Source organism: Aplidium turbinatum, chromosome 8 (genome assembly GCF_918807975.1).
Source record: "Aplidium turbinatum chromosome 8, kaAplTurb1.1, whole genome shotgun sequence".
NCBI lineage: Eukaryota > Metazoa > Chordata > Ascidiacea > Aplousobranchia > Polyclinidae > Aplidium > Aplidium turbinatum.
This window is the reverse complement of record NC_137479.1, coordinates 29,594,989-29,621,677: the sequence shown is the minus strand read 5'-3', so window position 1 is coordinate 29,621,677 and position 26,689 is coordinate 29,594,989. Positions and strand designations below refer to the sequence as shown.

Genomic DNA, 26,689 nt, shown 5'->3' with positions numbered 1-26,689 from the left:
CCAAAGCCGGTAATTCGGATGAGTTGCGCTGGCCAGAATATATAGTGAAACTCTTATTGTGAAACGAGATTTTCCATGAAAACAAAAAATGACGCTTAGCGCTTGACGCTTAAAATCGGCAAAATAGTTGACGGCGCTATCACTTTCGTCAACTGAAAAATAAATTGACGGCGCTAGCCTCAGCGTCAACAAAAAGTTGACGCCGTGAAATTGACGGCGTCAACGTACAACACTGTAAACGAAGAATTAATTTTACGAACAATTGTTTTACGAACAACTGTTTTACGAACAATTGCTTACGAACAATTGTTTTACGAACAATTGCTTACGAACAATGAAATTACCTTCCGTATCAAATTACCTTCCCTTCCCCTATATATGCACATTGCATACCATTGCATATATGTGTGTCTTTAAAATCTCACTTCGGTTTCGCATTTTGTTGCTTCTACCTTTTATTAAACTTCTATTGTGTTTGGCATGTGTTGCTTTTGATTGTGATGGTTAGAAATAACAACACTTAGCTTAATTATCGCATCGCTCTCGGTATTGGTCGGTTAATTTCAGTACAGTCGAGCAAAAGCGTAGCCTACGTAGAAGTAGCCTACCTATGTTGAAGCGCACACAAGTGCATTTTAGCCTACAATAACAAAACTATGACATTTTCAGTGAATAACAATACCGTAATTTCTTTTCAAAGATCTTGCTATAGCTATATTTGCAATGTGTTATAGCGATTCCTGACTACAAAAATGTTGAAAACTACTCTTTTAAATCAAATCTTGTTACTCTGGTAGCTGTAGGCTTACAAGCGTTGTAAATACCACACAAAGCCAACTGAACCACTATTTTGTCAGCAATATCATAATGAAATAAACTTACATGTGCAAGAACAAATGAAAGACGCGTTGATCAATTATTTATTGCTAGTTTTCGTTGGTTCTAATTAAATTGAACTGAGGGAATGTTTCCTGCTTTGAAAAGTTTGGAAACTTTGTTTTCACCCTTCCCAAGCTTATGCGCGGCAGCAATTGGAAATAGATTAAGGCGCTGAATGCAAAAAAGTCATATTTATGTCCAGTTGTCCACTCATGGTTTTCTTTTAGGCATGTTAGCTTAGTGTCCTGCGTTTTTATTATTTGAATATTGACTATAGCATCTTCTGACGACCCCACAAAGGGTGAAACAGGCTCTAAAGCCTGCTTTGATAATAATCATTCAATTTACTTAATATAATAGTGGGTAGGCCTATATATAATAATGTAAATATAATAATATCAAATATAGTTATTCCTTTCTAAAACCTCTACTCTAAGTTTAGAAAGCAATAACTACATTTGATGTAATTAGCTCTGCTTGGCTTTTTTGCTCGGCATTGAGCACTTTTGTATTATTAATACTCTTTATTGTTTAAATATTATATTAATATACCTCATAGCATTATTATATTTCTATATACAGTAGATTATACAATATTATGTAATTTACGAGAATGTTGTATACCATACTTGAGCTAGCCCTATGTCACGTTGTTTTCACAACAATTTGCTTACTCGAGCTTTCCACACTATTTTTGGCCGGAATTCTCGCAATTTACCACCCACCTTATTTGTCAGAAGGCTTTCATGTGAAAAATATGCCCATTGTATATAACTCTGCTGACAAAAAACTGTCAAACAGATAAATTACTACGTAAACCATTTACATAGTTTCTAGGATAGACTTTGAAAAAATAAATGACTTAAAAATATTCCAGTGATCAGAGAGATGCTCGAAACAGTAGCTTGCTGTATGTTAGAAAAATGTCTTAACCTAGAAAATTTGCTTTTTGTCGTCCAGTTTCTTACAATGAGGGAAGTATAAACATAAAAAAAATTACAAAATATTATGAATAACATCAGAAATGTTTGACAGTAGCTACATCCTTTTAATAATTTATAAGTTAATCACCTTATTCCTTATTGCGTCATAAATATCTTTCCTACAAGTTAAATGAAGCAAGCAAAAGGCGCCATGTTTGGTTCATTACAGTATCCAGAGCTGGATCGAGAAAAAATGTTTGACTCCGACCTCTCAGTTTTATTTTTCCCATTCCGACTGCAGAGTTGCAGAATTTGTTTAGGGTTGCCAGATTGTATTAATTTTTGCATTAAAACTGGCAATTTTATTAAAACGCCGAGAATTAGCCTTTTTCGTATTTTTAGTAATGAAGGATTTTCATAGTTTTATCGCTGCAGCGAAAGACACAATTTTGATGAAATTTATCAATAGCTAACCCGCTTGTTGTTCTACATTGTGGGCTACTGGACAAGAACAAAGCCGGCAACAAACGCTGTAGGTGAATTTCGTGCATTGAATTAGTAAACTTCAGTAAAATTAAAGTTTTAGCAAAAATAAAACTCAATTAGGTTGCTTGGTCGTTTTCTTGACTTCTTCAAAAATATAGAATTATCTTATATTGATTCTACATTTATAGGCCTACCTGTTATATACTTATAAAGTTTTCCAAAATCAGAGCATTTTTGACAAGGTATGGTTTCATTCATTTGCACAAAATTGTGATGGTTGAGACGTTCACTAATAACTTTTCATTAACAAAAGACTGCGGTAGATCTCCTGGAGGAGGAAGACAAAGTGTCCAATTGGTGAGAAATGTTTGATCATCACATCAATCTTCCCGAATGTTCTCAGTATTCAGCTGGACCAGTGCTTTTCAACCCGTGGGATGCTACGCACTAGTGCGGATGAAAAATATTGTAATGCAGATGACAAACGAAGTGCGGATGAGGCGGATGAAAATTGTCCATGATTTTTGCTTTTCGTTTTGTGCAGTAATTCAAATAAGCCATATTGAAAGCAATAGCCATCAAAATTAGTTACTAGTTCACTTAAAACCTTAACAGCCTGTTAATTTCGCCTCAATAGGATCATCAGAAGGAACTTATTCAAATAGAATTTAATAATAACAATCTGATCAAATAGCCATGTGTCGGATTCCGTCATGCTGATTCAGTTTTTAGTCTATGAATGTGCTTCATTGTAGGGCTGGTTTTCCCGCGGAATTGGGCTTGTTTTGATTCAAAATTGCGAGAAAAATTCAGCAGTGTAGTGTTTTTGGGCTAGTTTTGGTTACGGTTTCATGACTTAAAAGTGCGCTACTTATTCAAGTCTACCACATCAGAGTTGAATTCAGATCAATTCATTACAACTTAGCTATCGACTTAAAAATCAGCTCAGTTGCAAGATTTTATTGAATAACCCTTACATTATTATTTCACACATAGGAAAAACAAATAGCTGCAAACTAACTATTTTTGGTTTGTGCGTCTGAAATTTTGGCAAAATAAAAAAGTACGTACCGTTGTTTCAAAGGTTGAAAAGCACTGAGCCGGACGATGGTGAAACAATGGCGAAACAGCGCAGCTTCTGCGTTTCGAAGAGTAGTTCTCGAGCGGTCAGTTGGACAAGACATGCATGACTGATTTGTAGTCTTGGCTCTGCTTTTCCAAATCTCATACAGAAGTCTACGTATATATAGATGATAGCGTCCCATCATTTCACACAATGGATCAGTGTTGCTTAACCGGTGCGCCATGGAAGACCGCCAGGTGGGCCTCAGGAAAATGGACCAATTGTTGTAAAAATGTCTGTATTACTTTTAGAATTAGAAAGTAGGCTATATGTTTTTAGATCTGAGGCAATAAGATGTTACTTTTTTAACTTTATGATAATAATAATCATGCTTTTATATCTGATACTAAATTGCATATTTTGTTAATGTATGAAAACTAAGTGTGTCCCAGTTCTTATTATAATTTTTCTATTTTCTTTTTGTTAATTTAGTTCACTAAATGAAGTGATATTTTGTTGAAGTGGGATCCAATTTTGTTGTCCATCCAAAGTTGGGCTGTGTGTTTTCATAATAGTATAGTTACAACATTATAGTAATATAACACTATATACTATATAACAGTAATACTATATAACATAATACTGTACTGTATAACAGTTTACTAGTATTACTGTATTACTAGTATAACATAATACTAGTATTACTGTATAACAGTAATACTATATAACATAATAGTATAGCTCAACATTTAAAAAAATTTTCTTTCTTTTTCTGCTTATCGCATTGAGCATACAGTAACCTACTTGAGACAATGCAACTGTGAGGCAAAGGCAGGGGCAAAGGCTATGTAATAAAAACCTGCATGCAATTAAAAAAAGATTCGGTAGCCTATAAACCTACCAAAAAAAAATTGCGCTGGCTTAGCCACCACGTTTTTAAAGGTCTGCAGGTGCGCCCTGAGGTTAAACATGTTACAAACTGCAGTAGATGATCAACAAGAAATTGATAAGCCTTGAAGTGTCAGAAATAATGACGTTTGATATAATTACATGGAGGTGGCAAACACAGCATGGTTCATTCGATCATACCTCAGGAAGTAGTAAGTTTTAAACTTAAAATAGGTGGAGCAGATGCTTTGGGCCATGACTTGACAGAAAAGTAACGCTGTTAGACATGCTCAGGTTTGTAAATTCGCTGCATAATGCCTTAATGAGCTATGATTGGGCTATTAGTTGTTTCTAGATGAAATTTTTCAACAATAAAGATATGGAAACGTTTGTATAATCTTTTTAGATTCAACTTTGTTTTTACTGTGGTGCAAAAAAATTAACCAATGACATTTTCTTGAGTTTGAGAAATATTACAAGCAATATTAAGTGACAGTATATTACCCATAAAGACAGTCAAAAGAAACTGACTTCTCAATAATTTGCATGTAGTTTTCAATAGCTTTACAGATTTTGGAAAATTGTCTTTTTTATTACACTTTCCACTTTAGACAGTGGCAGAATCCCGAACAATTCGATACAAAACTTTAGTAATTATTTAAGTAACAGCAACAAGTTAGGTTTTTTGACACTCAGCAGAGAATTCATTTGTGTTCGTATGTCTGGCTGGATAGCCAGGAAATGTGTGTGAAGGAGGCAATATTATTTTATTGTTTATTTTACATGATTGTGAAGAAGCAATATCAAGGTACGACGAGCGCGGTCGGCAGAAGACATTAAATGGAGTTTCAATTGCGCTGCTTTCTACTCGACGTGCATTATTAAATATTTATTTTTGTTGTTATTATCTTGAGAAATTCTTTTTGCAGCATTTTTGACATTGCGTTTCCCTAAAAAGACATTCGGAAACGCTTTGTGTCCTATTAATAGCCAACAATTTAGTTCTAATCAAGTAAATCGTTACGCTTTTTGGAGTCATTATTGCGGACTGCACTTGATCGCATGCTAGCAGTCTGGGATATACTGTAACATTGCAACAAACTGATATAAATTGGCAAGAATTTTTGTTCAAAAATCGCAGTGAAAAGTGACAGAAATCAGTGGAAGCAACAACTCATTTTATATTTATCCACTGTGACAAGATACAAACAACACAGTTATGTCTGCCCCGATAGCTTGATTGATTAGCGCGTGATTTCGTGAACGAAAAAGCTTCGAGATCAAGCGGCGCAGGTTCGACTCTTGGGGTGTGCGCTTAAGCAACGCACGTTAAGACCTGTTCTCCATTCAGTGGCATCTAATGGATGGAATAATTTCCCGCCAACAACACTTCAACAATCGGAAACTTTACTCTGTCATCTTGGTGACCGGGCCTTCGTCAGTGGTTCAAAGCCTCTCCAAGTATGCGAAAATGCCAGAATAAGCTCTAAAAAGAATATTTTCCAGTCTGAAGACAGAGATTAAACCAATCAAAAATACAGTTATGTTGACGCAAAAACTTTAATGATCAAGCAAAGTCAATACGTTTTTATGCAATTAAAACAAATGGTCATATCAGTTCAGACATTTTGCTATAAAAAAAAATAATAAATTCAAAAATTCGTTTGAGAAAGTACACACAAAAACATGGGGTAGCCTACAGTATTATTGTGTATGCTACAACAGTGCATAGTGAGCATCAACATATGTTACTTTTTATTTGTTAGAGCGATTGTGACGAAACAAAAATAATGCATGAGTTTCTAGCTGGCTGTTTCGTGTTTGCTGATCTGATAGTAACAACTGGGGGGTTCACATGTTTCAATGGAGAAAGTGTCCCCGATGACGCCATATGTAGTGGGAGTTATGAGTGTGAAGACTGGAAGGATGAGATGGACTGCGTTGGGCCGTGGAATCTGTTCAACAATTCATGCCGAGATGAAGGGAAGCATTGGGCATACTTCACAGAAGATCAGAGATGTGATGATGTGGCAAATTGTCTCAATTGCTTCGATGAACTCGATTGTCCTAATACAATTCGGCCAAAGTATTTTCGCTGTGATGATAAATCATTCTGTTTTCCTTTCCCTTTTTTATGTAATGGAGTTAGAGATTGTTCTGATGGATCAGACGAAAAACAATTTGGATTTGGTTTCAAGTGTAATGGCATTCCCATGCTTGCAGGGGCAGTCGTTCGAACTAAAAGTTTGGCAGCAGTTTCATACAAATGCATTGTTCCGCAGCGACTCAACTTTCCATTAAATAATTTTACAAAAAAACATTCATTTTGTTTTAACAACGAAGACGATTGTTACACGTTTAATGAAAATGGGAAGCCAATCTTAAACATTTCCAAATGCTGGCCTTGTCTTGATGGAACAATTATACAACGTCAGCAAGTGTGTGATACTGTGTTTGATTGCGCTGATTTATCGGACGAATGTTTATGCGAGAGACAATTTAACAGTGAGATTTGTGATCCTTTGCTTCGTGCTAACAGTTGCTCTCAAAGCGAAGTTCCTTGTGCGTTAGGACCCAAATGCATTAATGTTCATCGCATATGTGATGGCTTTAACGACTGTCCTGATGGAACTGATGAAATGAGATGCAAAAATATTCCGGACTGTTCTACTACAACAATTGAATGCGAGGGGTAAGATTATTTAAAAGTTTTATATGCATGGAGGCGGCTCTTGCCGTTTTTATTTGAATGTAGGCCACCGCTGGTTTTGTTTTCTATGCAGTGTCATGTCATTATGGCACTGTAGCCTATACTCACAATGTTGCTCTGTGTTTCTAAAGTAAACATACAGTGGGCCTAGTGTATGTTTGCAGTGAAAAGAATTGGAAGCATATAATAGGAGTTGGCAAAATAGTATTGATTATAGTATAGATTCAACGTCTGCAGACATTGAATCAATGTAAAAATGACGGATTTTGCTGTCTGGGAATTGTCCATGATGACGCAAGCTTTTGTTTTGAAAATCGTTTTTTCCCTTTCATATGGCGCCATCAAAACAAGTAAAAATTGGTTTATTTTCAAGAATTTTTATACAAATAATCCAACAACTGAAAGTAGACAGAAAACTACCGCACTTTAATTTTTTTGTGATAGTCATTCCAAAATAAACTCATTGGATCAACTAGAACGTTTATAAACTAGCCTTTCGTTGCCTGCAACGACTAGAATGATGAACGCACCAATTCACTCACAATGGAATTAGGCTGCAATTCAACTAAAGAGCCTACATTGAGAAAAAAAAAGCGTCCTTCAAACGAAAATGGCTTAATATCCAATCTAACCCTTTTTGATTAAAAAAGTTCTAACACCAGCAAACTACAATTTAGATTCAATTTCTTTTCACGTTTTATTTCAGATTCATAACAAACTTTAGACGTATCAATGCGACAAAATGTGATGGACGTTTTGAATGTCGCATTGGTGAAGACGAATGTGGAGCTGATTGTCTCGGTGAGTTGGAGGCGTTAGTTTTACAAAACAATTAGCCTACCAATAACATTGACATTCCCCGCAAACACGTTAGGTAGGCTAGTTTCGCAACATTACGCTAAAGATCACAGAAATGTAAACTTGTAAAGAGGTATTGGAGTTACAAAACATCAAGGAACTTTTAATGCTGTTTTCAATTTAAAAACGTGAAATATTGAACATTAGTTGCTTGGAAAAACTTTCTGAATAAAAATACCTCAATTTGGTTCTTCAATTTTACTAATGTTGATAAAATACATTAAACTAACATTACTGTGGGTAGGACCGTGAGATGGGCCAAAGACACTTCTACTAGAAGCGCTCCACGTCCAACGCATGCGAGGTGGTTTCTTCAAGTTTCTGGACGCCTTGGGAAGGTTACTACGCGGGTTCCCAAATTTATCCTGGGTCCGGTCCATAAGTAGCCTACCCCTGGACCCCTGTCAACGCCACTAACTGTGAGTCTCAATTCCAGATGAATCACCCATTTGTGACTGGTTTTCTACTGGTCAACGAACCAGACAACTATGTAGCGCATGGAGTGGTCCGCATCCCACTGAGACTTGTGATAAAGCAATAGATTGTGCGGATGGGAGTGATGAAGCATTTTGTCCTTTTCTGAAGCATTGTGACGAAAACGATTCTTCATCACCAGTTTATCATGATCATTGCACAGGAGACAGGTGAGTAAAATACCAAAGAGTAAATAATCAAAACTGTGCTGTCACAATAATGAATTAGTAACCAGATCATTTGTCGTTCAGTGAATCGATTAATAAATTTCTGTTAATTAATTAACTGATTTTCAGTAGAAATAGACCTAGCAGAAATCAATTCAGAGTGAGTAACTCTAGAATCTAAGCCACTGGGCAGCCTTCTCTCCTTCCTAGTTCTAGAACAAAGTGAGATAATAGCAGGCACTGATGAGCCAATAAACATGGCTAAACAAGGATGTTGTTAAAGGGAAAAAAAGTTTTAAGTATCTTTGACGTGCTGACTACAGTTTCCTTAAATATTCAACTCTTTTAGTTAGGCAAGGATTTCAAAGACTCCAATTTGGGAATCAGGGATTGATCTGCTGTTTGCATTCCTACATTATAAAACTTAAAGTTGATATGTTATTTATTACTATGTGTTTGCAGATGCAACTTAGTTGTGGATTGTGATAATTTGATAGACGAATTAAATTGTTCATCTCTGACACATTTTTATTGCGACAACAACAAAAAGGTTCTTCCAACAAGAAAAGTGTTTGATGGAGTTTTTGATTGTGAAGATTACACAGACGAGTGCCTTGTCACAAGCTCAAGTATTTCATCACAAACCGAACTTATTGGAAACAGTTTCTTTCATATTGCTTTGTGGATTATAATGATATTAGCGGTGGTGGGAAACTTGATTGTAATTACTAAAACATCTGCGGATATAGTGAAGGCCCATCGAAATGCAAATGCTTCTTCAAGTGGACTCTGTTTCTGCATCATGCTCTTGCATTTAGGGGTGTCTGATTTCGTAATGGGGTTTTACCTTTTATTTATTGCTTTAAAATCTGCTGAATACTCTGGAACTTACTGTCAGCAGAAACGAAATTGATTACTCAGCAACCAATGTGTGTTCGCTGGTGTCCTTGCTGTAATTTCAAGTCAAATGTCGGTGTTCATGTTGGTTGTGATGGCGTCTTATCGATTGTATGTGGTTCGCAAACCTTTCAAAGCAAAAGAAATGAGCGTGTGGCGACTTAGCTTCATAATCACGTGTTTGTGGGTCTTGTCAATACTTCTTGCTGCCATTCCAACGTTTCCATCAGTCAACGATAAACTGGCAACTGAAATAATCATAGATCAACCTTATATACCGAACTCCGTCCGCAAAAAGCAATTAATGAACTTAGTTGAAACAGCAAACAAGCTTCCAGGTGTAAGACAAACAATTCCAGAAGTTACTTCTCTTTCCGTCTCAAGCTTTTGCGACATATTCAACAAGGCTTTAGTTGTTCCATACTATTGTGAGGAGTCTTCCCAAACCACATTCGGATCATTTGGATACTATAGCACGGATGGAGTTTGCTTGCCAAGGTGAGTGAAAGTTTTAAACATTTTCAGCCCAGTGGATGAATAGTTCCAAAGCCAATAAAAAAAACATCATTTACTTTTTGGATATTGCACAAGAATCAGTAATTTGTTTGTACTTGAAAGAGAGACTGCTTTTCATTTAGAAAACGTGCGCTCGGCCTATGTCTCAAATTTTGAGAGTCATGTCACTAAGATGCACGACTCTCAAAAATTTTTTGCGAGTTGTCTTTTTCTTAGTCAATTTTTCATCAGCAATCACAGTTTATCATACCAATACTATCATAGCAATCATATTTAATTAGGTATATCGTTGAAATATTAACTGATTTGACAAAGTAAGTTTTTTTAAATGCTTTTTTGTTTTCTTTAAGTGTATGTTTTATATTACTTTTTCCATTCTTCACCAGATATTACGGCGCTGCGAACGAACTGGCATTCATCTACTCGTTTGTGATTGTGGTGATGGATTTTGCGGCATTCTTCTACATGTTCATTGTTTATGCGCTACTTTATTATTCTGCGAGTCGCAACAAGAACAAAGGTAATATGTGTTTTCACCAGTAGGCTCCCATCAAGCTGTGGAATTAGTTTTTGCGATATGCCAGTAAATTAGTATTTTTTATATCTGTTAAACAGAATAACAAGATTAAGGCTCTTATTTCATGGTGTGAAGTGACCAAAGCAGTGTTTGCAGAATGCCACTTTCTGGGTAAACGCAAAAACGCAACGTTTTCTACATGAAGAAATACTCAATTTTCTACCCTCGGAAACTTTCCCATTGTCGTCCTGCACGAAGAAAATTACATCTCACAATGGTTCCCCCTAATTTTATTGCTGTAATGGTCAAACATTAAACGTACTGAAAGGATAAAGAAATTTGGTTAACTTATTTGGTAAGAAGCTTACTGGCCATATTCGATTTTAATAACAAGACGCGGACATAAAAAAACTGTTTGGTCAGATGTGGTTTGTTTCCATGTATAAAGTACCCGTGCAACTTATCTTCCAATGATTGCAGGAAACATCAACCCTGCCTCTCAAGCCCAGAAGAAAAGAAGCCAAGCCTTGTCAGGAACAGTCATGCGCATTATCATCACCGACTTCCTATGTTGGATTCCTATTTGCATTATGTCCTTCCTGTCGTTTGGTGGTGTTGAAATACCAGGCATGGCTTACCCGATATCTGCCATTTTTCTTATCCCGATCAACAGTGCAGTGAACCCGTGGATATACTCGTCGTTTCTTGTTAAAAAAGCAAAAAGGATCCTGCCTTGGATTCGTCGAAGAACAATTGATCGGATTTCAACAAAAGACTCAAGAAATAAAAGTGAAACTATTGGGCTTCAGCCACGTAAACCTGCAGTAGGATAATAATCAAACAATAATGACGATTGCTGTCGCATTTCAGGGTTACGTCAGAGGTTTGAAGGTATAGATTGAGTGGACATGAAGGAAGTCAATCTTCATTTCCACTATTTTACATGTCTTTAACTTTCTCTTATGGTTTCTCTCCAAAAAGCGATTCAATAATCTCGCGTGCTCCTGAGCACAGGGTTCTGTTTCTTTACCATTTATAGATTTTGTTTTGCGATATATTTTCATTCGCTTTGTTTACAATTAGTTTGTTGCAAGGAATTGTATCCCATCATGTCCGAACTGCTACCACTCTTCATCACTGGGGCTATCAAAACACAGAAACGTGTCTACATTGCAAAAACAGCGAGCAAGCTGTTGTTTATTTAATCTTGGACTGTCCACGAACTGTAGGGGAGACTCAGGTAAGTTGGCCCAGTAGGCAAGTTGGCCCACTCTAAATAATTTTTTAACTAAAATAGTTATTGTTACGTATCGTACGCATACTGAGAAAGTGCTGTTGAAACTATCTTATCACCAGGTTGGGAGGCTCTAGCAAGCAGTATAAACATGTGAGCACGATTTTTGTATGAAAAATTATGATTTTTGAAATTTTTGGATTTTAGAATTTTTTAGATGTCGAGTGATTTTTTTCTTACTATATAAGAAAGGTTATTATTTAGTGAGTGCAGCGCTAGAGTGGTTATTAAGGCTCACTTTGACTGTGAAACCGTTGTTAGAAGCTCGATAGTTTGACATAAATTTTAGTTTTTGCAATGTGGTTGCCATGCAGGGAAGTTGGCCCATTTCGTGGGTGGGTACGTTGGCCACCATGGCCAACTTGCCTTCATGAGGTATTACATAGAATGATAATAATTGACTAATTAATACGATGACTTATTTTTGCAAGATTGAAGTAGCCTATCATCAAGTATCCAAAGTAAGTAAATCGCGGCTTTACATCAGCATTAAGCGATCAATAACAATAATACACTTCCTAACATCGTTTTTATGCCACAAATTATTCCTAACCCATATGGTAATAATAGTAGGCTAAGTAGCCTAATCAAGAAAACCAATCGCGGAAATGTGTATCAACCACTTCTCAAGCGACGGTCTAAAACGTACCTCGTTTCGGAGATACATTAAAAAATGTTCCGATATTGGTACCCATGCAAAAATGGGGTTTGTAGCCTATTGCAAACAAGGTCCCACCTATCAGTATCGTTAAGGTGACCAGATCGTTAGGAATAAAGGCATGCCGTTCCAACTACATGATGTTTGATACAACCTTTGTTATTTTCGAAAGCTTATTTGGTGTAGGCTACTCATGTAAAAAAAGTTTACTGAGGTAAAATACAGCATTATAGCCTAATAGTAGATTTTATTATAAACCATACATGAATGCATACATAGAATAATTTATGTACGGTATGTATGCCTCTATAAAACCAAGAAATAATTAGAAAGAAAATCAAATTGGGGAGAAAGAGAACTTTTCCACTGTTTAATATACCGTAGATGGACATGTTTCCCACGTGGCCAACTTACCTTCCATGGTGGGCCAAATTACCCGCACATGAAGGCAAGATGGTCCATTTTATTTTTTTCGGAAAACTTGAAAAATTATATACCTAAGAATGTTTGTTTGATGCAAGAATATGTCCACTTTTAGAGTGATGAATTCTCTACTCTTCAATAGCATTCGCTTTAACATATGTTTTGTTATCAGCTCACAAATTCAAATTTTCATTTTGCTGGGCCAACTTACCCGAGTCTCCCCTACTACCAGGTGGGTGCAACACAATGGGGAAATACTTCAAAAACTGTCCAAAAAACCACGAGCTAAACGTATGACAACGACGTACAAAATTACTACTATAACGACAATAGTATTGATGAACGTGAACAACTTAATAATTCAGAGATATTTTCACTGTTAGAAAGGTGAATGTTTACTGTGATGAGGATTTCATGGTATGAAATATTAATTGCATTGCTGCACAAACATGCACGAAGACTTTGCTAGGTTAGATCGATTGCATACAGAAGCAGATGGTGACAAAGCTTCTTCCATATCAATATTGATGATATGCTCATGATATGTGTACGTATGCTTGCCAGGCATAACTTTATGACGAATGTATTGTGTTCTTTGGCACTTTGTAGTTCAAGCAGCCTTTAGTGCCATAGAACTTTGCCCTCAAAACAAACTAATCAGACACAGCACTGGAACATCAAAAAACAATTTTAAACAAGCTTTCGTTTCGACGCAAAAAGTAGTATCGTTTCAAGCAAAGTTTCCAGGTGAAAATTTTGTTTCACTCAAAAGAAACTATAATGAAAGTAGCATGAAAAGTCTGTTTTTTACAGAATTACAAGGTGGATTGTAATCCCAAAACATTTAAGAACCGTTGATTTATCAGTGGGATGGAAAAATGAAAGCATCATAATGCGAGGCATGTACTATGTTTTAAAAACAAGGCATAGTGTGGTCATATCAGAGCTGGGCCTCAGCAATCTTCAAAACATCAATGTGTCAATCATGAAAAACATCGATAACATGTGAGCAATGATAAATAATGATTAAATTTCGCTCCAATATTTCTGGCAACACTGCAAGCACCAACCTTATTAAGCTGACGTTGAGGGTCTTACGTCACCACTTTAATGTGGCATGTAAGTGGCAAAGTTTGAAAAATCTTATACAAATAAAGTTAAAAATCTGACCTCAAACCTCCAGCAAAAAAGTTTTTAACTAAAATCGATTAATATATCAAATGCTGCTAGTATTTGTGCTACAAGTGTGTGCTGTAAACTTCCATAATAAGTTCGCATTGAGGTAGCTTTGACAGCAAGCAAAAGTAAACATTTATTTGGAACAGCATATCATAGCAATAGAATCATGGAATTTTACACGTCCCCAGTAACTTACTGCAATAAATTATTGGTAAGGTCAGCTGTCGGAGGGTGACAACTGATCTACTTCAATGTGAAAAAAAAAATAAGTACAAAAACGGTCAGAAAGTGTGGTGCCATCATGATTACAACAATCCAATCCAGGCCTACCAAGTTGTACGTTGATGGTTGCAATATTCAGCTATATAGTGCCAGGTACGCACAAACAGGTTTAAAAAAGTAGTGTCCACCTTCACAAGGCCTTTGACAAACTTTTCCATTTCATTATCAGTGGAACCGAGGTAGAGATATGCAAATGATAAGCTAAGTAGCAACTTTCTTGAACCTACACTCGTTAAGCCGAAAGAATACGAATCCTAAAGGCGATGAATGGTTGAAAGAGACGATAAAATCACTGACAGCGAAGTTTTAGAAAAATGTTGGTCATGATTTAAACATCAATCAAAAGCAATCTCTTTCTTTTTTCTTCTGGCCCTTCCTCATTTCCGGGTTCATCTTTCATCTTCCGCTTGTCTTTTCCTCGATCCTCAGAAAGAGGAGGATCTCTCGCTTTCTCAAGTTCCATCATCATTTCTTTTAACTTGGCTAAAAGTTCCGGATTCGCAACAAAACCATCTTTCTTGTCTTTCGCCTTTGATGACGTCGTCTGCGCGTCGCTCTGTGACGTCACCGGCTCAGCTTGTGACGTCACGTCGTCTTTTGCGTTGCTGTCTTCGGGATCGGAAGCGTCGGAGTCAAGTGGAGGAGGAGCGGCATCATCCTTGCTATGATCCTTGCGCTGCTTCAGCTTGAAGATCTCCTGCTCGATATTCTTCTTCCGTTCTCGCTTCTCGACCACCGAAGTACCGTACATTCGGATCAGCTCCCCCCATGACGTCACCTGTGATGACGTATATCGATGACGGGAAAACACAAATACAAGCAAGACCCTGTAGTGTTATATGACGTTGCGAATCTGTTTAGAACAGTCACGCCACAGCCAGGTATGATGCAACCAAAGAACATAACGCTGTAAGATAAAGTCACATCTAGACCTTCTTATCCGGTACAAAGGATTGCAGACATACATAAACGCAAGAACGCATTTGTTACGGTACTCACACTTGGATGCAATAGCTTGAGGATTTGTTGGGCAGCCTGTTGCTTTCCCGCCTTCTTATTCTTCGCAGTTCCCTGCGGTGTCAAAAAAAAAATAACGGTTGAACTATGACGCGATAGACAATAAAGACTACGCGTAAGCTGTCAACTCAATCAGAAACAATCTATGTTACCGAACAATACCACTAAAAGAACAAGTTTACATTGTCGGGATGCTAATTGTTGCTTAAACTATGAATGCCCCGCTACACAAGCGCTATTCTTAATATCATGCGGACTGCCAATCAAATTTAATAGACACGAGAAAAGAAAATAGCAGTGTTTTGTCGTTAAACAAGTAGTTTTTTAACTTGTTTTAGACCCCTTGATAAATTCGGTTGTGCTGACCGATGGAAGGTTATGGAAGGTTGTGCTGACCGATGGAAGGAATATAAAACCGGTTATTATTGCAACATCTACTATATATAGCTTAGTCTGCAGTCACCAATAAAGTATTGAAAAATATTATGTTGCAAATAAGCTGAAAATCATCAGGTGTTCTACTCATCAGGATACGTCCAACTCGTACAGCAACCGGTCTAAGTGACAGTGCAGTAGAAATCACTTGACAAAAAAAGTGAAGTTCTTACCGTTACAGTGTGTTTGCCACACTCCATCTTGTACTCAATTAATTTCGCTTTCCCAATCTGCACTTCGAACCTGGCCGTGGTGTCAGCTATGCCTTGGTTTCTGTGGACAAACGATTTGCTCAACAAACGCTACAACTGAACGGTGACAATATTCTAACAAACGTGGGATAGGCAACAAGAAGGCATTAGCTTGGTAGTTGCCATTATAACTAAACGATCTTATAATATTTTATCATTGAGAGAGAGAGAGAGAGAGATAAACCACGGGTCATATTATCAGTAATTCTATCAATCTCTGTCTACCGAATGAAACGAGAGGTTTGCGGGTGAAATGATGAAACGAAAGACTGGCTGCTCTCTCGCAACCTTTCGGATAGTCCGGATAACAACGTCAATTCGAGGTGGTCGGTTGGTTTAAATCTTTATCTTCGGGCTGAAAAAGTCCCTGAAAAGGTATTCCTGAAAGTTTTGCCATGCGCGTATACGCAAGTATACTTGTAAAGGCTTTGAACCGCTGACGTAGGCTCGGTGACTGAGATTGGCAGAGTGAAGTTTTCGTTTATGGAAGTTAAATGGTAAAATGATGGAACACTACTTCAAAAGCTCAAACACAAAAGAAAACTAAGTCAGAAGCATCTCCTCTTTTGCGTGTGAAAGTCTTTCCAGCATCTTGTTTCTCTGATGTCACAGCGAGCAAGATGAATTTAGTGAAGCGGAACGATCCGTACAGACCTTTTCAAGCACTCAGTCAGCAGCTGATAAGGCAGGAAGTTTCCCGAATGGACACAGAGCTCGTACACGCGTGGATCCGTCACGGACACGTCATTGAAGTATTCGAGTGACGAATCGTCTTCCATGTCGTCGAGTTGTTTCTGGAAAAATAAGAAACTCATCTGGTCACGAAACTATTTTATATTACTTATGAGGATGTCTGGCAACACTGGACAAAACCGCTCTAATCAGGCTTTCCACCAACCGACAAACTTTGAAAAATACGAAATTAAACTCAAATTAAACCATATCTGTAAAAAATGATTCAAATTATACATTCACATAGTCAAGAACCAATAAGTGAGTTTTGAAAATCCAAAGCTCATACTACCCAAGAACATTTTAAAGGTTTTATAATGAAAATACAGAAAGCCGACTTAATGAACGTTTTAACTTCGATAAATAGAACCAATTAAACCAACTCTGCTCAACCGGATGGCACGTTGCAAATGAAACGCAGGCGGGGTCAATCCACATATACCTTGAACCCAGGTACCAGCATCTCCATTGTGGCAAGAGCAGCTTTGTTTTTTGCTGTTTTCTTGTTCACTCCAGTAGCTGTCCCGTAGTTCTTGTCACCGATGACGATTGTGGCCACAAAAGGCTCCCCGGGATTATCTGTCATAATGACGATTATGTGTCACAATCATGTTTTTGCAGGAAAAAGTATCGGTTGGAAATAAACGCTGCTTTTAGATCAGCGCGTCAAACTGGAAAACACCCTCGTTTTACATTGATTTATCGTGTGTAGATGTTGAATCAGTGTAAAAAGGGTGGATTTTTCTAGCTGAATTAACAAGGCAAGACGTTTCAGCGCAGCTGTAAACAGCCACATTGACATAACCAGGGTTTTTTTTAAGGTTTGGTTTGGGTGACCGCTAAGTAGTTTTAAGAAACCGCAAGTGTTTCATTTAAATACCAAAAAATAGCCATAACTACATACAATCAACGCAACATAAAATGAATTATTCGACAAGGCACAGCTTAAATGATTGTGACAGCGACCAAACAGCCTGCCCAACACGGCCGCCAAACAAGTTTGCTGCACAATCAAACAACGTGTGCTTGTTGGCTTCTGCTTGTCATGTTTCCACACGTAAAAACTGATCATTATGCGCCATAAATCAGAAATAAACATTGACGAGTATCGAAGGTGCACTTCTTTTGTGAATAACTCTTTGATTCAGCTGTTAGCTGTACCTCCACTTATTATTTTTTCCGGACGTGAACTATTGATCGTAGGCTATATTCGTATTATCGACAAGACATAGCGAGAAACAACCATTACTTTTCTACTGTAGTTGCAAGTCCAAATTTTGGGAAACCGCTGGAGAAATTTGGGGGACCGTTTCGGTCCCCCAAAACACCTTAAAAAAAACACTGGACATAACCACCCAGCAATGTAACAAAGACTTTCTCGATCAGTTTCTTTAACGCTGAGCGCTAAGCAAGAACGAAACCCAGCGCTATATCGTAAAATTTCTGAATGGCCCATCTGCTGCTGAGCTCACATCTACTGTGAAAAATTTTACACGTTGGCATCGAGCTATTAAACGTCGCCAGATGTTGAAACGATGTAACAAAGATAACTTCTGCTAGCGCTGTACTGTGACGCGTTACTGTGTGCTATTCTCCTGTCAGCGAAGAATTTTCCACAAACGTTCCTGAGCCATACCTTTCATTGCAAAGGAATAATGCGGCTTCGTTCTCAAAACACTTTGCGCGTATTCGTGCAACACGCACACCATCGGCTTGATACTCGTGTTGAACACCATCTCTGTGGATGCAACGTGATGGAGGTTACAATGGTTTATTGTAACGTACTAAAGATACCGAAAGCAATTAGTGCTGATCGTATTCATGAAGAAGTTACTGACAACAAATCAAAAAGCGTCAAAACTTTAAACCGCGTTTGATTGATATCAAATATCAACAGACAGCTTTTATCCGTCCAATACTTAGCTATCATCATCATCAAGTTTTGTTTTTTAACGTTCAGGTTTTGCGGGGCGCTTTCACACTCGCAGACCCCACTTCAGATGACTGGCTAGCTGAACGCAGCTTACAACAACTAAATTAAGTAATCAACACACAACAGGCTGACAATTGAAATGCGAGGAATGCGATATATTTTCCTGTTCCTTTCACATTGTCAGCAGGGGTTCCTGTTGAGTAAGGAACACCCTACATTTCAATTAATATCAAATCCAACCCACTTTGTCGTCGGTCGAGTCCACTTCCATTCTTAGGGATCGTTAAAGTGATCACCTTCGCTGGACCGAGCTGCAGGTGCAAACATAACAAGCTGGATGAGGACAAGTCAACACAGCTCGAAAAAATGAAACAAGACTTTGGAAGATAGTGAACTTATATCAGTTCATTCAACTATTGTTTATTTATCTTGTGGTTTTAATAAATTATGATGGGAGGAACGAATGAAGTTCCAATGCTCAGTTAATTTTTTAGTTTGAGATAAATGTTCATTAGCCTACTGCAATGCCCATCGCTCTGATGAAAGCTCACATGACGTAAATATCATGCAGTGTTTTAAAAAGGTGCTGTTATGTTAATTGGGAATGACAACTGTTCTAATACGTATATGTCACGAAAGAAAACAAAAGTAGGCTATTCACTTTTTTAGGCTCATTGTCCGCTCCGGCGAGATACGTTTCTCTTTTCCGCATCCGATTATACTTCCGTTTATCTGCCCACTTTTCAAAATGTGGAACTTCAACCATTTCGAAAACAAAGAGCTGGTTCAGGTAATCGTGGAATTCTTTTTCACCTGGCCAACACAAAACACAAATTGCTACAAGCATGGTTTGAACCTTGTTACCTTGCATACTTTTCTCAAATTCTTTGACTTGTTGATGTACCACAAGTAACACAAAACACATAATGATGAAAGAGAGATTATGCAGAGTTCAGGATTGTTATCAAACCCCTTTTCCTGATAACAAGGCTTGGGATGCAAATGTTTTAACAAAGTTATCACCAATTTTTATGTGTAAAAAAACAAACTGCATCTATTTCAGCTTCTTTTTGAATCACTTTTTCAGTCAGGTTTCATAGCCTACTAATGTGATATGTTAATTATCATATAGTGTAAAAGAGCTTGTTCAATTAAAATATTTTAAGATTGATATTTTAGACAAAATCTTACCAATGAGTTGATTTTTCGTGCTGTGTAATATTGCTTTAGGAATTTCAGTATTTCCATCAGTTTTAGTGACACGAGAGTTATCCGTTTCATCACAACTGGTTTCTTCTGGTTTAATGGAAGTTACTTCCACTGCACCACTTGAAGTTCCGGAGACTCCATTATGTGAAGAGTTTGGAGGAACTGGGGCTTCAGGAGTGGTATTTTCGTCAGGTGGAAGACCATTAGTGACGGGACATTTTGAAGACGAAGTTCCATCTGATGTACTAGCTTCCAATGAACTTAGATCATCTGATAAAACAAAGCGTGATTAAGAGACTAAGAGGTTTTACACAGAGTTTGTTGACAAAACTACAAAAATGAGAAACACATTAAACCCAAAATTTTATGAAAACATAGGTATCCTATTGTTGACATACATGGAAATAAGTTTTAAACATTCCTATTCACTCCTAAACATTCTTCCCGGTATAACCTCTGATGACAGAAAATATCACCAAAAAATTGCGAATTTTTTGTATATTTTAGATTTAGAAGTTTGTTAAGAGATGTAATAAAACCTGGATTGTCTTGTCTATAGTCTAATGAAATTTAATTTAAAGCAATTCACATTTACCTGTTTTGTGTGCAGCACTGTTCAAACATTCTTCTATATTTTGTTTGGTTTTAAAATAATCCAAACATGGAATACTACTCAAGGGAACATCATGTTTCTAAAAAATTAAATGAAACAAACAAAATCGTTAAAATGTTGTTGCAAGTCTTTCGTTACAATGCCAAGTCTTATCGAGTTGGTTTGCCAAAGTGTCGTTTCAATACAAAATGAGACCGCCACACACTGCTGGCCGCGTGGCGATGTGGTTGCCGAATTTTCTTGGTCAGGTGGTCCCTTCAGGAGCTCTTGGTTGGGTCTCAACAAAACACTTAATGGCATACCAGAATTAGGAACACCTGACTTGAGGTTTACATGTACATTTATTGCCTTACCTGCTGTGTTACATACTTGCGATTTGCAGTGCAACTGCAATTATCCACTGAGCAAAAAAAAAAATTCACAAGAGCTATTATTACACAAAGAGAGGCTCTCAGGAGTAGGCTACTTCTCTAACACTGCACTATCAAAGTTTTTCTTTTCATAATTTAAAATTAAATTTTAAACAGGTGGCAGGTCTAATGTACAGAACACATAATTTCCAGGCATAGTTTCCCACAGTGAAATAAACCAATACAACACTTGTACAGAAAAACTACATAAGTAAAGCTCTACATCCTGCAAGCTGTCTCATGCAGCACATTGCGTTGAAACAATGAACATTATAGCAGTGGAGCAGCTTCTCTAAATCACACTGCTCTGTCATAAACCACCATTTTTTATGAAATAATTCTTCACCAATATGAAAGCATCACAACAGAAGATATCTTGCCTTCACTCCTCCCATTTCAATAGTGACAATGTAAGGTCTTGACCAGGTGACAACTTTCGACACTCGATGCAAATATACAGGAAGGCCACTAGAATGAGCCACTGTCACCCAACCTTCGGGAAGAGGCTCCAAAGATGAAACTGGAGTCTGGTACTAAGTTGTATATATAAAAAATAGACATACTGTTAAATGGTCCTCGGTTTTTTACAACAGTAGTCTTAGTGACAATGTTCACATTACCACATATTTTTGTACAACTCGGTTTTGGTCTTCCTTATATTATGTACAGAATATGATATTGGCACTTTACCATTTAGATGTGAAAAATTTATCAGGCATGCAGACTAAATTTAAATTAATACTTAAAATGGTTGAAATAAAATATACTATTGAGCAGCCTAAAGAACAACAATAGCGCAAGTACGCACAGCGAAAATAATAAACACAAAATAAGATTGAATAAACTGGCTTAGCTCAGTAGCAAAAAATTACAGAAACTACAAAAACATATCTTGCAAGTAGTGATGGAACCTCCGGCTTCAGTCTCTTTTTTCAACTCCGGTTCCGGGCCGAAGGTGATAGTGGCTTCGGCCCGGAAGTGTGTGTGCCAACTGTGTATGGTTGCTCACCTTGGGTAAATGTACTTTTATGTATCATGGTGGTAATGTAGTAATGCAAGAATACCATGGCGATCTATACTACTGGCCTTCCCAACGTGGCCACAGCCAAATAATGTGGGGGCCTATACGAAAATTCAATTTACTAACTGAGATAAGTGTTACAATATATAATCAGCAATTTTCATTGGTCGTTCAAGTAATGTTTTTTAGCCCTAAAATTGTAAATACAGTGCCAAAACGTAATTAAAATGTAATATTATTAAATAAGTGGCAAGAAAGCAGGACAATAGCTACCGTACATGTTAAGAATACCATGAGAATCAAGATATCAACAAAATCAAGGTACACGAAATCAAGAGTGACCCAACTTTCAAAACACTCATTATGTTAAAAAATTCGTTTTCTGATCCAGAAGTATTTGTTTGTTAGTAATACGGTAGTTCATGCAAAGACGCCTTTTTTACGCCTAATACGGTCTGTTAGTTGCCAACACTTAATAGGCCCCACAGTATTTGGCTGTTGCCACGTTGGGAAGGCCAGTAGTATAGATCGCCATGAAGAATACACAATTACACATGTTGACTGTAACACTGGTCTTAAATGTAAGATTGAAAATGGGTTCAAGGAATTTAAACACAGCCAAATTTAAAATCTACCCAAATTTTTACTCTTAAATGTCCCCCTTTAAAGGACTGTAAACATTGCTATAAAGCAATTTCTTTAAGAGTGCCTGGTTATCGCTTCACTTTAGAGTGGTGTACCAACGTCCAACAACCAGGACGATTGAAAGGATAATTTGGGGCCAGTATCAATGAGACTCTCAGATCCCAAGTTCAAAAACTTAAAAAAAACAAAAACGCACCATATCCAACAAATACAAGGTAGTTTCTTCAAGTCCCTGGGCCCTCTGGAATGGTTACAACTCTTAAAATCATCCCAGGTTCAAAAATACCCCCTGGACCACACTGTCAACGCTACTGCCAAGAATAATAAAGACCGAAAGCTCCAGTCTCCAGCAGGAGTTAAAATTCTCTGGCCGGAACATCCTCCGGCCAAAATCTTGGCTCCAGTGCATCACTACTTGCAGACATTTTGATGGGGAACAATGCAATTGAAAAAAAAAACATATCAAAAACCTTTAAATTTTTCTTTGTATAATATCTGATGGGTTCCACTACTTCTTCAGAGTCTTTACTCAGCTCTTCAACACTTATATCCTGAAAATTAGATTCACTTGCTAGCTTGGAAACAATAAATTTGTGCCTAACGAAGAAGGTGAAATCTATGCATACAATTTGTTGCAAAACAGCAAGTTTAGAATGTAAAGATACAATTACAAAAAACGTCAGTCACTGTTGTTGTTATAAAGCTTTGGTAGAGAGTTCCCTTTGTTGTACCAAAGACATACAAAACAAAGTAACTTCAATGGGTTCAACATTTTATTACAAAAAAAAAACGAATTCATTAAAGTTATTGTTATGCAGATAACTTCACTTAAGCAAAGCCACATAGTTAGATCATACTAATGTAGGTCATTAGGGCAACACTCACCGTGCATGCTTCGTCACCTTTCGTGGTTTGATCAGCATCATCTGCCAACACAAAATCAATTTTATTGGCTTCTTAATACGCAAGATCTTAAATTATAACTGGTTCTGAATAGTAAATGCTGCATGACATAAATGAAGCAAGACTTGGTTATTGCTTACTAAAACTAATTATTTTTTTAATATGGCAGTAATTATACACTTCACTAAAATCTGATTGTTTTTTAAATACAGTAGTAATTTCATTTGTCACGGCAGCAATTTCAATTTTTTACACAAATAAAATATAAAAATTATTTTCTACCATTATCAAAATTAATATAAAAACTTGATTATTTCTCTCTAACAGTTTTTTTAATATGGCAGTAATTTTGCATTACCAAAGTATAGATGAAGACGCCACTAATCATACAATTTTTTGCAACACTGAAACAAAACTAATTTAATTCTGTGCCAAGGGAAATTTTGAAACTAATAATGCCAATTAACATGTATGATTATGTGTGCTTGCACAACAAATTTGTTGCATATGATGATATTCGCCCTTTGTTTCTGAAAATGGCCAACGAATCTAAATCAGGCTGGAATATGTGGTTGACGTGCATGGGTGCAAAAATGACTGATGAAGCCCTTGTGTGCGGTAAAGCTTCTGCTGTAGGATGGGCAGAAGAAAGAGTTCTTGTTCAAGGCTGAAGCCTTGCATTGTTCAATGTTCATATTTTTTTGATAGCAGATAACATATGCTCTGTTTCTACATACTTTGTGTTGCACATAATACGCATTGAATCAATGATAAAGAACACCAATTGAGTGTGATTTCTGCATGAAAGGTACAACCGAATTTCATTATTCGGCATTTGTGATTTAAATCGATTCAAATTAGTCATCGAAATTGTCAATCTCTATCCATCACAACTCTGTGATGGATAGAGCATGATATAAAAACACACATTATTAATATTACAATTAAAAACATATAGATTACAATATACAGTATTTAAATGAACACAAAAACCAATGGAAGCAATTATATATATATTAATTAATTCTTAGTGAGCTAGCAATAGGCTGTAAAGCTGTTGTGTAAGCTAAACAGAAAATTACCGCCAAAAGGTGAAATTGGTTCCATCAGGTCTTCTTGAACAATATCTTCTCCTATACTATCAAGACCATTGACCTTGGAAACATTATTAAGTTCCTCTGCATCCATTGAAACACTTCCACTTGATTCCATGATTGTGAAGATAAATTAAAATATGACTAAATACAAATGTAGGAAAAAAGGAAAAAGGGGTAATATGCACAGTGCTATGCTATGCCATATACAAGAAGCATTGTCAACATCTTGCTACAGCATAACAATAATACTGTTTTTGCACGCTTCTTCAGCTGTCATCAATACATCACGTCATAATCCTGTTGCAATAATTTCCTTCTAAAACTGTCCACAAAAGCTTTCTATCATTTTGACAAAAGTGTTTGTTAGTGGATCAGCCAGCTCTTAACATCTTACCAGTATGCAAATACATGAGTCATAGTTGGTAAGAATTGTGAGCATGCTAATCCAAGATAAAACTTAAGACAAGATTAGGCTAATAAAATATCACATCTTAGACAAGCCATATTCTGGGATTGTAACAGGCATATGTAGAGCATAAAAGTAACTTTTTCAAGTACCGTATGCACAAAGTCAATTCTGCAATTGATTATATGTAGGCTGTGACACTACAGAAGGCATTGCTTGAAATTTGCAGAAAGTGTTGTACCATACTCTGTATTTCACATATTACCAAGCTTTCAAATTTGTTAAGATTAAGTGACAAAAAAATAAATTCAGTTTACTCCCAAACATTGGTAACTTTGTAAACCTAGCCTAATACCTGGAAAGCACCATGCATTGGCAGTTGGTACTCAGCCAAAAATAGGTTACCGGTAGCAAGCATCAAGTAGCCTAATAATTTTTTTTTGAAAGTACCGTAGTCTACCGGTACATGACGATAACAAGTTGTTAATGAATATAAAACATACTGTTCTTTTCTTTATTCAAAGATAACTGATTGGCGAATTGTACAGACTAGGATATACAGTATCAATAAGATCGTACTTACGGTACTAAATAAATTGTGGGTGCTTGACTTGACTGCTGGTAGTACTAGTAACTACTGTAACTAGGAAGTGGAGATCCTCCGATTGTCAGGGGTAGGCACTTTAACATTACCCACTAGTCGAAAAGGTACGCAATCATGCGTGACATGTTCATTCGCGATTCAGCTGATTTCAGTCATGTGACTCTACACGTGATATTCTGATTGAAAATTTTTGATACAAGGAAATTTAACTGAATGCTTCACCACAACCACCGTTGCCTAATGCAGGCTAATGGTTAGGGCAGAGGAGTAGTAATTTCGATTTCGTGGGTTCGATTCCCACCCTCTGCTAATACTATTTTTTCTTCTGCAACTGAACTGAGTGCAAGAAGGATCTTAATGACTGCAATCAATAGAGTTTATAAGGAAAATTGTGACTAAAACACAAAGCAATTTCCCATTGAAAAGCAGGCACTCTTCGACGAGTGGGTGATGTAAAAGTGTCTACCATTGTCAGGCATTGTCAGTGTTGCCGGATGTTTTTAACTAAAAACAATATTTATTTCATTCAAGTTGTTTCGAAATAATAGGAAATGACTGGTAAAAGTTACCCGCAACTGTAAAGCAAATCTAACCCAGTTTCCAAGCATAACTCGCAAATCTGGCAACCCTTGAGAGTTGTCGGGCATTGTGGGGTTGCCACTTTAACAAGTCGAAATTCTGCCACTGAAATTGACTAGAATGCAACCGCCAACCAATCAGAACATGTTATAAGAGGCTGCCGTCCAATTGTGATCCTTCTAGCACTCATCCAGAGAGTTAATGCTTGTTTTGTACTTTATTTGGTAATTAAAGAAGACAAAGAGCAATAGCAGTAGTGGGAATCGAACCCGCGTCAATGAAATGACTACTTTCTAGCCTTAACCCTAACCCTTAAGCCAACCAGCTGACAAAAAATCCATCACTTAATTTGCTTTCTATCATCTTCTTTTCACCATTTTTTACGTCACTTAAACCGTAGCTTATGATTGGTTGGCGGTTTCATTCTAATCAATTTCAGTGGCAGAATTTCGACTTGTTAAAGTGGCTACCGCATTGTGGAGCATTGCTGGAATATGCTGGTCATTGTCGCAATTGGTTTGGTTTGGTTTGGTTGGTTTGGTTTGGTTTTGAATCTTTATCCTCGGACTGACAAAGCCTTGATAGGTTATTCCTGGTACTTGTTCGCATACTTGTAGAGG

General features: G+C 37.0%; 1 protein-coding gene across 1 annotated transcript; it reads right to left on the bottom strand.

Moving 5' to 3' along the window:
- Nucleotides 1-14,285: 14,285 nt before the first annotated feature.
- LOC145776251 (microprocessor complex subunit DGCR8-like) lies at nt 14,286-24,595 on the bottom strand. The gene is made up of 14 exons (XM_082587652.1): nt 24,466-24,595; nt 23,366-23,406; nt 22,951-23,031; nt 21,195-21,347; nt 20,387-20,483; nt 19,774-20,061; nt 19,244-19,395; nt 18,827-18,893; nt 18,286-18,387; nt 17,092-17,228; nt 16,572-16,711; nt 15,840-15,939; nt 15,214-15,285; nt 14,286-14,992 (listed from the first exon to the last, which is right to left on the bottom strand). The coding sequence occupies exons 1-14, from the start codon at nt 24,593-24,595 to the stop codon at nt 14,543-14,545; spliced, it is 2,010 nt and encodes a 669-aa protein (XP_082443778.1). The 3' UTR covers nt 14,286-14,542.
- Nucleotides 24,596-26,689: the final 2,094 nt, after the last annotated feature.